Source organism: Penicillium canariense, assembly GCF_028826845.1.
Source record: "Penicillium canariense strain IBT 26290 chromosome Unknown utg000002l_segment0_segment0, whole genome shotgun sequence".
NCBI lineage: Eukaryota > Fungi > Ascomycota > Eurotiomycetes > Eurotiales > Aspergillaceae > Penicillium > Penicillium canariense.
Genome location: NW_026622729.1, coordinates 4456077 through 4469461, shown reverse-complemented (window position 1 = coordinate 4469461; position 13385 = coordinate 4456077). Strand labels below are relative to the sequence as shown.

General features: G+C 53.8%; 4 protein-coding genes across 4 annotated transcripts; 2 read left to right on the top strand and 2 right to left on the bottom strand.

Moving 5' to 3' along the window:
* Positions 1 to 2249: 2249 nt before the first annotated feature.
* N7482_004765 (putative AT DNA binding protein) lies at positions 2250 to 3523 on the top strand (the record flags this gene model as incomplete). The annotated part of the gene is made up of 3 exons (XM_056686890.1): positions 2250 to 2291; positions 2345 to 2487; positions 2719 to 3523. 3 exons carry the CDS (start codon positions 2250 to 2252, stop codon positions 3521 to 3523), a joined length of 990 nt encoding a protein of 329 aa, XP_056545632.1.
* A 2209-nt stretch (positions 3524 to 5732) lies between these two features.
* Positions 5733 to 7097, bottom strand: N7482_004764 (Calcium/calmodulin-dependent protein kinase kinase cmkC; the record flags this gene model as incomplete). The annotated part of the gene is made up of 2 exons (XM_056686889.1): positions 5733 to 6989; positions 7053 to 7097. The coding sequence occupies 2 exons, from the start codon at positions 7095 to 7097 to the stop codon at positions 5733 to 5735; spliced, it is 1302 nt and encodes a 433-aa protein (XP_056545631.1).
* Positions 7098 to 7104: 7 nt separating this feature from the next.
* Positions 7105 to 8682, bottom strand: N7482_004763 (serine/threonine-protein kinase; the record flags this gene model as incomplete). The annotated part of the gene is made up of 5 exons (XM_056686888.1): positions 7105 to 7191; positions 7254 to 8048; positions 8184 to 8333; positions 8407 to 8476; positions 8585 to 8682. 5 exons carry the CDS (start codon positions 8680 to 8682, stop codon positions 7105 to 7107), a joined length of 1200 nt encoding a protein of 399 aa, XP_056545630.1.
* Positions 8683 to 9089: 407 nt separating this feature from the next.
* On the top strand, positions 9090 to 9866 carry N7482_004762 (TRAPP subunit BET5; the record flags this gene model as incomplete). Its single annotated transcript, XM_056686887.1, has 5 exons — positions 9090 to 9126; positions 9196 to 9403; positions 9477 to 9622; positions 9686 to 9774; positions 9846 to 9866. 5 exons carry the CDS (start codon positions 9090 to 9092, stop codon positions 9864 to 9866), a joined length of 501 nt encoding a protein of 166 aa, XP_056545629.1.
* Positions 9867 to 13385: the final 3519 nt, after the last annotated feature.

The window sequence follows — 13385 nt, the reverse complement described above, 5'->3', positions numbered from 1 at the left end:
ATCATCCTCATCGCAATCAGAACCGGCCTCGAAGTACACGGCACGCGCCCCGTGCTATGCTAGCGGTCTTGTGTACTTTTCTTCTTCTTTTGCTTCAAAGTACTGGGTACATCGTCACCAGGTGTGTACCTTTGCCCCTTTCGGGGTTCTCTTCCTTACGTCCTGCCAAATGTACCCCGTGCCCCGCGCGATGCCCACAACTACGACCTACATTAGTGAGGTATAGTAATGGCTAAGAATAACCACAGCCAGGGAGCGAAGAGACGAGGGGACTAGCTACATACGAGGGGATTCTTCATCCGACGGCCACTGACAAAACTACCACCCGAGAAGGCACCGGTGATTCATCCGGGCGGGGCAGCTGGCGCAAGATCTTCGACCTCTTTCCTGTTTCCCTCTTCTGACCCTCAACCTCCCGAGGCAAGCACCCCCGGAGCTTTAGCCTGGCGCAAACTCTGCACTCGGAGAGGCTGATGTATACATGTATACATCCTCAGGATTTCCCGCGGACCGGGTACCTATGGACCGCCCATTATACTCTGGATCAAGCCGTCGCCATAGTGGTCTGTGTGTATACTCTATCACTCCTCGGAGTGTACCACTGCAATACCCATATTGTCATCAGAACCAGTCGGTGGATCGCCGTAAACCGGCCCTAGGCCTAGCTTCAAACATAATCCATTCACAACGACCCAACGTCCCGGGGCACCCGTCGGGGCGCGCCTATCAGACGGTCGCAATTCGCCCCAGTGCGCCCTTGGACCACGGTTTACCACACGGAAAAAGCACTTGCTTCCCGCAGCATGTCCCTTGGCTCTGGGACCGTCAGGGCCAACCGTTTTCGCCTGTACGATAAATCTTCCTTCCCCCTGATGCGCTGGCGCTAGCCTGCATCCCACATAACCTACATGGCAGACTAGCCTCCTTCCGTCCCGGGCCCTGTCGCTCTTCCTTTTAGCCCTCGACGCTCCTCTCTCTCCTGACACGATCCGGGCAAGATCCTGGCACCTGCTGGCCAGTGCTTTTCTGTGGATTTGTTCCTAATTGTCCCTAGACTGTTAGCTGCAGGTCACTAACCATGCAGTGTACGCCCCCACATCGACTGCCCTGGCAAGTCCATCGCAAGTACGCCGTACTCTACTTACAGACATGCCTAGCTTTGGTGTTAGTCTCCGTAGACCTACTGTAGTCGTGTTAGTGTCTCCGACCTGGAGTGGAATCCAGTGGAAACGTCCTAAAGTCCCCCCTCGATCGTACTTTGTCCAGAACGAGCCCCTCCGGCGACGTGCATGGGTGGTAATTTTGTTTCGTCTCGAACTCTTCTGGAAAGATGAAACTCCCCGATTTCCCCATTATTATTTTTTTCTCTCCTTCCAATCTGTGATTGTCCTTTTTATAATTCCTTTTTCGCTTTTCCTGTATCGTACTTTCTGGCCCCTACTCCTAATATTATCCCTACTGACCAACTGGCCTATCTATCGCTACATTGCTTGCTACTGCTTTTCCTACTCCTGCCTCTGCTTTAGCCTCTACCTACCTCTCTCTTTCTATCTCTCCTTCCCTCCCTCTCCTCTCCTCCTCCTCCTCCTCCTCCACTCCACTCCACTCCTCTTCCCCACTCACCACACACCAGCGCTCTCGAACACGACATAGTCCCTGCCGCTTTCCCTCCGGTCCAACGCGCGCCGGTCCCTCCTGCGCGATCCCGGCTGCTCAAGTCCTTTCAGCCAATCCTTTCCAGCCGGGAATTCATGGACCGCGTTCTGCTTTGCTGCTTCTCCATTTTCTGTGGCTGAAAAGCCCTCTCAATTGAGGCCACTCCTTTTTCTATTTTGACTTTTTCTTCTCTTTCGTCCCTTGTCTGTGGGCATTCGGATTTCTGGATTGAGGAATTATTATTCTTTTTTTATTATTTCCTTCTTGCTTTTGCTTGCCTCGTGGAGCATGGACACATAAGAGTTTCCTTTTGCGCGTTTGGATTTATTTTGATTTCCCTTCTTACTCTCTTTACTCTGGAGGGTTCGAGTGTCCGTGGTTGGTGTGTTTGTGTGCGCGCGCGTATTCACGCCCGTTGGCTTTTTTAACCCGCCATTCGCTTCCATTTAATATCTTTCTTGGGAGGCTGTCTTTGCGTTTATTTTTCAATCACAATTACTGGGAGGTGTGCTTTGGATCTATTGATCTATTGATCTATCATTGTTGGTGGCTGGACGCCCCGAGGGAAGCCGTTCCGCGTTGATGGTCTGGATATGTCGAATCCACCGGATACGCCATGGACCGAGGAGGAGAAGGTATGGCCGCACAGCACAAGACGGAGCATACAATCATACTCACTGCAGCATAGAACACTCTACTCACCGAAATCCTCAAGAAAGCGGGCATCCCGTCCAGCTATTTCCTCCGCATGATCAATGAGTTCCGTATCAACCCTAACTGGGAGCATATCCCCCTGCCTCAAGGTAAACCAGACGCGATCTATAAAACCCGGTCTGACAGCCAATCACTAACCGCAACCGATCGTGGAATCCAAATAGGCCGCTCGCTCAGCCAGTGCAAAATGACATTCTATAACATGCAATCGCAACATCAGCATCAACATCAGCATCAACATCAACATCAGCATCAACATCAACATCAACATCAACATCAACATCAACATCCACCTCAACCTCAACCTCAACCTCAACATCAACATCAACATCAACATCAACATCAAAGCCCGCCCCAACAGCACCCACCGCCGCCCGGCCCGGCCACTGCTGCTCTGCCCCGTCCAGAAGGTCCAGGAACACCAGCACCTATAGATCCCACCCTACGGAAGCGACCACTCTACCCTGCCGACAAACCGCCCGCTCCTCGCGCCATCCAGCCCCGACCCCCAGCCAGCACAGCCTCATACAGCAGCGAGAGCTCGGCCCAACTATCCCCGCGACTCGACAGCACCGTCAGCGGCGAGCCACCTCGGAAACGAGGCCGCCCCAGCAAAGCTGAGACCGAACGGCGCAAAGCCGCCGCCGAAGCCCGCGGCGAGACGTACCCTCCATCACGCCGCTCAGGCTCAGGCCGACTCAAGATCCCGCCCTCGCCTACCAGCCCCGCGTCACTGGCGCCGTACCCGTCCGCTCCAGCACCTCAGCCCATCTACGGCCCTAGCGCAGGCTCACTTTCGTACGATATCACCGCTACCCGACCCATTGCTCCGGCCCCAAGCCTGCCAGGCGCCCAAGAACGCCAAGATGTGCAGACGCGCAGCATGGGGCCGAATCTGCGTGAACTGCCCCGGCCAACGGAGATGGGTCACCCGCTGCCCTCGCCGCATACCCTGCAGCTGGGGCCGCCTGCTCCCTTCCCTCGCCTCAACAGCAATCCCGGCGAGCGCAGCGCGTACGGCACTATCCCGCCAGGCCGGTTCTCGCCGCCGGATAGTGGCCGTCGGGACTCAGCGGCCAGCCGGGGAGAACCAACGGCGGGGCCGTATGAGGACCGGACTAGCACGACGCCGGGCGAGAAGCCGCCGGGATAGTTGATATGGATGGGACTATCTCTTCGCCGAGTCAATTTACACCGAGTGTCCTTGCAACGTGAAGCTGAAACCTAGGCACGCTTGAATGCATTCGCAAAATTCACAAATTCACATACGCGCCGTCGCTCACGATCGACTCCGCCTGTTCCTTGTTGACTACCTACCTACCTGACCTTGATCTTGGTATTTACCTTCACCCTGACTTTGACCATTCGAACGAACCGAATCTGTCCTCGTTTTCCTTGCAGCCGTTTCCCACGACGACCTCGAACTCATGAAATGAACTCTAACGAACAATAGACAGCGTTTCGAGTTGCGTGTATTGTTTTGTTTACTACTGCTCTGCTCTGCTCTGCTATACTTTGATCTACGATCTATTCTGACCTGGTCTCTTTCTTCGCTTCGCCTCGACACTCTTTGTCATGTTTGCAACTCTTCCGCCCTTATTAATCACCCGTTCACAATGACAATTACCGAACGCCTTCTGCCTCTGCCTCTGCCACTGCCACTGATGTGTCCATAATGATACTCGACGAAGACACGGCTTTCGTGCAGCCTTGTCATTTCCTTATCCAGTTCTCGAAGCGTCCTTTTATGACCCAATGCTTCATGCCCAGTTGACGCAGCCCTGTTTACGCTGAACTGTTCTGTATTGATTGCTCTTCTCCATCGGCCTTGCTCATCTCGATCTCGAGTGAGATTTGCGCCTCTTCTGAACCGCTACTCTATGCTTCTGTTTTTTGATGACTTGGTCTCCTTCCGCCTCCTCCGCTTCTTCTTGCCTCCCGTCTAGCGTGATGCGACATGACATGCACCCCTCAATCACGATGTCTAAAATATACTTCCAGCACGGTGAAGGCGGTCCTTTTCAGCCATGCATTCTTGTTGTTTTCTTCTTTGCTGGACCTTCCGTGCTCAAGCCCCTACATCTTTCCTTCTTCTTTTATCCACTTTCCTTGCATTTGGACTGATCTGGCGTGCCTTTGTATTATTTAATGCCCTCATTCCTTTCTCTGTGATGCCCATTTTCACTGACGTGTTTACGCCCTGCTTTCCCTTCACTTTCCTTTGCTTTTCTTCGTTTCGGCGGGGCATGCTATGCTCCCTTATGATTGTGCCTGTCACGCTCAGGCTAACGACCCAGATCAGCTGTGACTTTGTGTTGGTGCTCTTGGTTCGAGATTCTTGTTCTGCCTTATGACGCATGTAAGAATATGGATTGATATATAATGTACAGCGCATATTTGCTCTTCTGCTCTGCCACTCTGCTGCTCTTATTCCAATTACTAGAGAATCAACCTGGTGCTTCCTCTATCCACCTCAATCATTTGCGTCACGTCTTGCCTTAAAAGAACCTAGTACATCGTACACTAAGCTTTCTTTCCATGCTCTGCCCCACACAACAGCTCATAACTCGCACGGCTTACCGATCCAATTCACCAACCCAGATGACTCATAGGTATAACTTACCCGGCCCTACCCAGCAGGCCCCTTCCCTGTCCCTTCCCCACCATGCAAAGCACGTCGCGAACCTACACCGTAACTCCGCAGTCCCCGAGCACCCAGGGAGCTCCCAGTACGTCCACGTCGATCCGGAAAGAGGGGCAGACCCGCTGTGTAACCACGCCACGGCCGCGAATCGATCGGAATCCGGCGACAATCCTCCAACCTTCACCGGGAAAGTAGATGAGACTAGTTTAATCTACGCGGGATTTGGCCTTCTGCGGATTCTGCATTGAATGCGGAAGAGCACAGAAGAAAAGTCTGGTAAGGAAGTGCGAGCTTGCAGTCTTTGGATGGGAAGAATTCGTTTGAACTTGTCTGAACCCGCTAACTAGATCGGGGAAAAAGCAGATGTGGGATCGGAAACAGGGATTGGAATCAAGATGAAAGTGCAAATGCAAGGGAATAATAAAAATAAAATAAAAACCGGTTAAGAAGACAAAATGGAAAATGATAAGAAAGATGGGTGAGAATGGAGGGTGGATCGTAAGACAGGAACTAGCCTTGTCTGCTTTCCATTGCATGTGTCCTCTTCGGCCCCCTCTCCTACTTCTTGTTCTGCTGCTTCGTGCTCCGCTCCTCCTTCATCTCCTATTCATGGCGGTGAGATGTCAGTGGTGGTGACCAGGGGGTTTGACATCACTGAAACCCTAACAACTGCTACTCGTAAGTACCGGAACCATCACATTGCTCGGTCCCTCCCGATTTACTCCTCAGGCTTGTCCCGAGCACGAGCGAGGAGACGGCGGAGCTGCGCGGTGGAATTTCCTCCTCCGGGATGCGAGTCAGTAGCCGGCACACCCGTCGCCTCGAGGGACGACGCCTCGGGCCCGGGAATCGACTGTGACGAGAGAGAGGACGAAGGGGGATGCGATTCCTGGCGCTCGCGCGGTGTGTTCTGCTGGCCTTCTTCAGGGCTTTGCTCTTGCTCCTGTATCGACGCTTCTGCCGCTGAAGTCTCCTTATTCTGCTCCATCTGATTCCGCAATAGGCTCACTGCTGCACCAAACGCCGTTGCAGACCGCGCACCGGAGGCACAGAGTCTCTTGGTCCCAATCTGCATGTCAAGCACCTTGTCCTTGACAAACTTCATCACCTCGTCCTTGCCCTCGACACGTCGTGTCAGGTACACCTTGCGACCCGCGCCGGCGCCAGGGAAGGTGGAAGTGTCGGACTTGATGCGCTCGAGTTCTTTGCGGTACGCGGTCTCATAGATGTCAAACTCGGCGGCTCCGGGGGACTCGCTGACAATCTGCATGGGCTCGTCCGAAATAGCTGCCTCCAATGCGATGTCCATACCCACCTTGGTGCTGTCAGGCTCAGCAAAGATTGGCGCTGGATCACTGCCAATGTTGAAATCGCTGGGTTCCTGTGGTGATGTGCCGGTATACGTCGATGGCCCAATGAAGAGATAAGGGAAGTCTTCTTCCAGCGGATCCCGCGCATGTCCTCTCGTTCCCTCAATACTGCGTTTGGTCATCGCTGAGCTTGCCCGTGAAAGCGCCGGGTGAGGAGATGCCGACTGAGAATGTGGTTCGGTGGCATCTGCCTTCCCAGGTGATCTTCCACTTCGGATGGAGCCCGAGTCTTTCCGCTCTGGGGGCTCAAACACACCGCTGGGTCGTTGGCTGCCGGCTGGACTCTGCTCCGGATAAGAAGAAAAGCTTGTTGAATTGCTCGCTGGGGGTCGCTCTGCTCCTGACTCATCTCGGCCATGTGCTCCGGCCAACATTGGATGCCGTCCGAAGGCCTTTCGGATACTTCCACCGAGCCCATGAAGATGGCGATGATGATGACCTTGGGCATTGGGATCCAGGCCAACTGTGGGAAATTCATCACTCTCGTCCATTTCCATAGGCGGCGCAACAAAGTGTGCATCATAATCGCCGCCCAAGATGCTTTGCATGGCCGATCCGGATTTGGATGGCTCTACCAGCCGCTTGAAACTATTGACCGCTCTCATCTGTTTTGATGCTAAATTAGCGGGGCAATCCACAAATCGTCTCCTTTCAGTCCGAGAACTTACCACTGTCATCAAGCGGCCCAAGTTTTTCGTGATAGCTTGATTCATTTCCTCCTCAGTGGGGGGGTTCGATGATTTGTGCGGTGTTCTCCTTATAAGGGAGAAGAGGCTCGGCGCCGCTGGCGGTCACCCAAGGATGTTCCTGATTCCCCATTGTCAGTGATTAAATCCATCAAGGGGACCGGCAGGCCATTTCCCACTTACTCGTAACTCGCGCATGTTAATGCGCTTCGCGGGGTCCTTTTCCAGGATCCGGCTCATCATGTCCATGAAAATCTCATCCTGTTCATCCTCAAAATCCACAGTGTCGTTTCGAATGCTCTCATATAACTCAAAAATGCTCTGCTGTTCAAACGGAAGCTTCCCGTATCTGAGGCAGTATAGCGTGACTCCCATGGACCAGATATCAGCTGCCGTGCCGGACACGTCGCCGTGCTTCGCCACACAGAGCTCGGGAGGGAGAAACGCTGGTGATCCGGCCGACTTGGCAGTGAACATGTCCGAGTCCTTTTCAAACATCTCCGAAACGCCAAAGTCGACCACCTTGAGCACATCGTCACTGTTCACGAGACAATTGTCTGGCTTGATGTCGCGATGAACAATACCTTGTGCATGAAGATATTCAATGCCCAGAATCAGATCACGGAACCAGCAGCGGCAATGCTCGTCATCATAGGGATCGGCCCGTTCTTCCAAGCCGACCTTCATGACTACCCCCTTCTTGCACATTTCCATGACCATATACAAGGAATCTTCTGTCGGGTCATCCAGCACTTCAATGAGTGAGACCAGATTGCTGTGATTCAGCTTCTTCATGATCGCAATCTCTTCCTTGATCAGGTATAGCGGGTTCTTCGCGTTCTCACTATCATCTTGTGATGGATGGCGATGGAGCGGCGAATTGAATTCTGTGTCGGTTCGGCGAGGGCCTCGCGGTCGTCGTAATAGGTGTGATTGCGCGCGTTTCCTGAGACGTGACTTGGAAAACTCTTTCACTGCCTGCATATTGAATATACCGACCACAAAGTCAGCACATCACATTTTGGGTACTCTTGTCGCCGCGGCTTCATCTTCAGATGTTCCGCTGGCCCACATTCATCACCAAAAACAATTTGCTGGAAAGACTGTCCATACATATTCATGGCCAAACTGATCAGCAGCCAGATGCACGGCGCCGAATGACCCCCGTCCGATCTCTTGTTTGATTATGTACTGGTTGATGCGGTGCTCTGCCGTGCCATCATCTTGGCTTGTAGTATACTCGGAGCGGGCGTCCAGTGTTTCCTATGTCCGCAAAGGAGATATACATCAGTCTATCGCCACAAAAGTTCTCTCTCGCGGCACAAAACAAACCCACCTTCACCGGACGCCGTGCTCGTGGATTTCGTCGTCGGTGTCGCTGGAGACTATCATAGGATCCAGACGAACTGAAAAGAAGAAACATGATCGTAATCTGCGTCAGCTAACCGCTCATAACGACTTGTTCAATGCCAATTCCAGATGGATCCCATTGTTGTTCGGGATGGGGCGCTTACGCGATTCGGACGGCCCGCGGCAGACTCATCCCCTCGTGGGAGTCGATCGAGGGTGCCGCAGAGACGTCAGAGAGGGAAGTCTCGACGGTGTCATCCATTGAGAGGAGCGACAATACAGCAGAGAAGGAAGAGTGCTCCCGCAAAAGCAGGTTGTGTTGTAGGTGTGGGGTAGAGGGGGACGGCCGAAGGTGAGAGCGGGGGCAAGCAGATAAACGGTAAATGCAGGGTGTCAGCCTTACCAGGCCGAAGAGAAAAAAGCTTTTTCCCTGCAAGGGAGATCGGATGGGAAGACAAACCCAAGCCAGCAAATAGAAAATTAGGCAGACCCTGACCCTATCGACGGGCTAACGTCTCAACGCTGAACGGTTTCTCCAGGCAACGTAATGCCCTCTGGTTATCGATAGGGCCTTATCGATGCCGCTGCTCACCGCCTCCGGCTCTCCCCTGAACATCAACAAATCACCACCCTCCAGCTCGGAAGCTTTCCACAGTACCCCTTCCAGCCATGACTGTCTACTCCTTCTATATCTTTGACCGCCACGGTAAATTGACCCTGAACTCCGGAGAATAGGCTAGTTGGATCCGCCGGACTAACCCTGTTCCTTTTCTAGCGGAATGCATCTACAAACGCCGGTGGCTGCCTCGCCCGGCGTCGATCGTGGGGAAATCCTCGCGGAACTCTGAGAGCCCAGCCCAAGGCGCCGGGCCCACCTCGACTGGTCAGACGATGCGAGCTACAGACGATGACTCGAAACTGGTGTTCGGCACGGTGTTCTCGCTGCGGAATATGGTCCGCAAGCTGGGCGGCGATGAGGACAAGTGAGACATTCCGCAGACAAAAATCCCATGCCACATGATGGAACCTAATTGCTAACACCGCAGCCTCGTCTAGCTTCGTGTCCTTCAACACTAGCCAGTATAAGCTGCACTACTACGAGACGCCGACCAACATCAAGTTCGTCATGCTAACCGACACCAAGAGCCCCAGCATGCGCATCGCCCTGCAGCAGATCTATATCAACCTCTTCGTGGAATACGGTTTGTCTTCCTGCCCCAGATGCTATTGCTCCTTCGCTTCTGACTCGACCGTCATCACCATAGTTGTCAAGAACCCTCTATCCCCCGCCGAACATCCCGGCGGCGTAGGGGTCAATAACGAGCTTTTCGAGGAGTCCCTAGAACAATTCGTGGTACGTGTACCTTCTCCGCCGACCAGGCGAAACCGCCCCATTCATTGTTGACTCGTTTTCTGATCCGGCAGCAGACCCGTGTGCTATCATGATTTCGATGCAGCCCCCACCAGCCTATTGGCACTACCCGCATCGCCACGTAAGCACTGGAGGTTGGGAGCTGTACCGCCGCCAGCTGGTTTTCTGGAATCAGGAAACCCACACCGCGTCAAGTCAAGTCCAAACGGCAACGGGGAGAGGAGAACAGAGAAAACAATTGTAGCACACCGCAATGCTGTCGCCCGAAAAAAATTGGAATTGGCTCGGCGGAGGCAAACCTGCAACCCAGCACAACAGGCCCCATACCGCTTTTTCAGATGTGTTGCCAGTCAATGGGGCCGGCGTCCCACGTGGCGCCGCGCCGACCCTCGATAAGCGGGCGCTCTCGCCGCAGAGCTGCCCATAGTTCTTTCCATTATCGACCGGGAACAAGCATCCGCCAGCACACTAATGGGGGCGGGAGAATCCGGATAGCTGGGGTCTCCGGGGGAGTTGGGGGGCGGGTGGTGGGAGGTGCGAACATTGGTGTTGACGAGGAGCTCCCCGCGTCATCGCCACTATGTGAATAGCGTGCTCAATAGAAATTCCGAGACTGGCCTCTTTGGCATGCCTGCAGCCTTGCTGACCAAGCCTGCCTATGCTTTTGCCTATCCCGGTCTCTCGAGCCTGTCCGCCATCTGTTTGCTCTAGGACCAAGGCGACTATCAGTCTGGGTGGGCTGCACAAAAGCCGCAGTGTTTTGGACCTAGCCAATCACCAGCCTCTGCCAAGAGGAGATAAAGCAGGATTTCTGGGATCCGGTCAGGCGTGGCTCATGCATGGTGTGCCGTGGCTGTAGCTATCAGGCGATGTCGGGGATGTCGTGCACGACTTTTCCATGGTCGAAGGGGCAGTATGTTTTAGATGTTAATCTCTGGAGACGAAAGAACCCGTCACCGTATTTCCATAACCACTCTTCCCACGATTCAGTAATTTCCATCGTGTATCTAGTAATTGCATTTCCCAAGGGGATGCGAGGGGCAGGTAGCAATACCCAAGGATCGGTCTGCGGTATGTGCAGGGCCGGCCCGTACCACAGACCAACGCCAACCAGCTCCATCCAGGCCCATCCACCCAGGAAGACAACGCTCCGGCATCCGCGCACACCGGGGTATGCACAAGCATACCCACCCCCTAACCTCGACGATCACCCCGGCTCCACGGCACGCAGCTTCTCCTGTCCATATCGCTCCCATGTCGAATTCTGACAGGGCGATGCCCGCGCCAAGGCGTGGGCGTTGCGCGTTGCAACCGGATACGGGCGTGGAACTCCGATTTAATGCACAATGCAGAGAATGGCTATGAATAGGGGTGATACAGGGCCCGGGGCAGGAATGAGGGGAGGTTCACAAACGTACGGTGAAGGGGGAAAGACACGAATGCTGGCCGGGGGGTGTGTGGGAAATGGGTCACATCAATTCATGCAGTTCAGCTCAATTTGATTCTTGGCAGGCTGGTATAGTGTATAGCGTATAGCGTATAGTGCAGTTGAACAGGGTAGACGTCGACACCTCGAACGCCGGCGGTTGGCCTGTTACTATCGTTGTTACTGTAGGCGAGAGTATTGCAGTATTGCAGTTCTGCACCAGCCACCACGCACGAGCATCCGAGCTTCCTGCACGCCGAGCTCAGGTCCGCCACAGCTTATCTCAACTCACGCTCGTGTCCTCAGCTCCCTGAGAATAAGCCAAACAGCCCGTTACCATCCCTGCCTCTGCCTCTGCCTGTGCCTATGCCTCTGCCCCAGACCCGAGACTGGGCGTGGACAAGGGTAGAACAAAGCAGAACACCTCCGTCAGCTTGACATGCCCCACATCCGCATCCAGGAGTCTGCGTGAGCAGAGCAAGACCAGCAGCGCAGAAGTGTGTGGCTACGGGACGGGATGCAAATGCAACGCCCCGAAACTGGCGGTCAGCATGGTTCACCTCGGCGCGCGGCCGGCCCAGCGGAAAGCTTTATTTTGATCTCCGGCCCCTCCCCAATCTGTCCCGGGCTGTTCGTCGCATTGGGTGGCTCTTGTTGCTGTGGTGGGGTAGGCCCTGGGGAGAGCGAGAGGTATTTGTGCTCGGGGAACGACCTTGGCCAGCACTAGCACTAGCAGTGGGAGTGGGAGTGGCGTTTCACTTCCGATTCCTTTTCGCGGGGGTATCTGGTCTGGGATACGTACAGGTACAGGTACAGGTACAGGTACATTCAGGTCTAAAATTGGTACGGAGGTGTGTGTTGGTATAAAGTATGAAACGGCCGGGTGTTGGTGTTGGTGTACTGTAGGTGTAGGTGTGGGGCTAGGACTCGGGATGGGATGAATACGTTGGTAACGAGGGCTGGCTGTAGACGCTACTGTAGCCTGGATAATGTATACCGAGTATGTGCACAGTGTAAGGCTGCGTGTATAAAACGCACAGAAAAAAGAACAATAGTCATCATACTGTAAACGCAGCAACCGCAGCAGCTGCATCGCACAGGACATGAAAGAATTATGCCCCTCCTCCCGTTTTGCGGACGCTGATTGGTAGATGGAAAATGCCTCGTACTGTGTTTATTGCAACGCAGCGGACGCTGCGGTTGAGGACTAAGCGGAGGACTAAGCGAAGTACACGTCGAATAGGCTCGGTTGAGCCTTTTTTCCATTTTATTTATTTTATCGTTGGCATTCTTTCCGTGGCCGGTTTTCTTTTCCGGCTCTTCTCTTCGCTTTTGCCTTTTTGGCGCAAGTTTGTTCGGCTGTGGGCCTCTGCGTCAAACCAAGCTTGCCCCGGATTAATGTCCTTGCTCCTGGCAAAGTAATTGCTGTGGGATAGTACCGATCACCTCCTTTTTTTAGGGGGAAATACATCGTTCTGTGACGAGCACCTCCGGTAGTGATATTTAGACTAGGAGGCACGCTTAAATAAGTATGAAACGGCAAGGGACTGCATGAAAAAACTACACTCCCTGCTGAGCGACGCATGAGTCAGGGAACCATAATCCGGGGTAAACTGCGCGTTATCTTAGGTCGGAAGTCAAGGCCGGGCACAAGCCTGCCTAAGCACAGAGATCAACTGCGTACATAGCGACTATCCACGACTCCGGAAACTCTAACCACAAGATATGAAGGTAGATGTACAGACGTAGATAAGCTAACATGCTGACCTACACTAGACCAGATATGTACCGATACCTTGTACGGGGCACTAATAGCTCTTTACCCGTCAAGTCAACCCCACCCCGGAAAAGGAATCGCACGACAAAAAAGACGGTGAAGCTCGTTGTGCGAATAAAGCTCGACCACCGACCGTGCGTGCCCCCCTGATAAATCTGATAGGCTCCCCATATATCCCTCAATCGACCGAAGACTTAGGTCTGCCACCTCAATCGACTCTCTTAGAGTGCTCGAGTCGGACCGATATTCTTGGAAGGAAAAGGGCCATGAGCTCTGTGCTCCGCTCCGCCAGCTGAGCTCAGGCTACGGCTTTTGTAATGGCAGATAGCCACTGGTCAGCATGACCAACCATTCACTCTCACTCCGCCCCCCTCGTCCCGAGGAGATGCC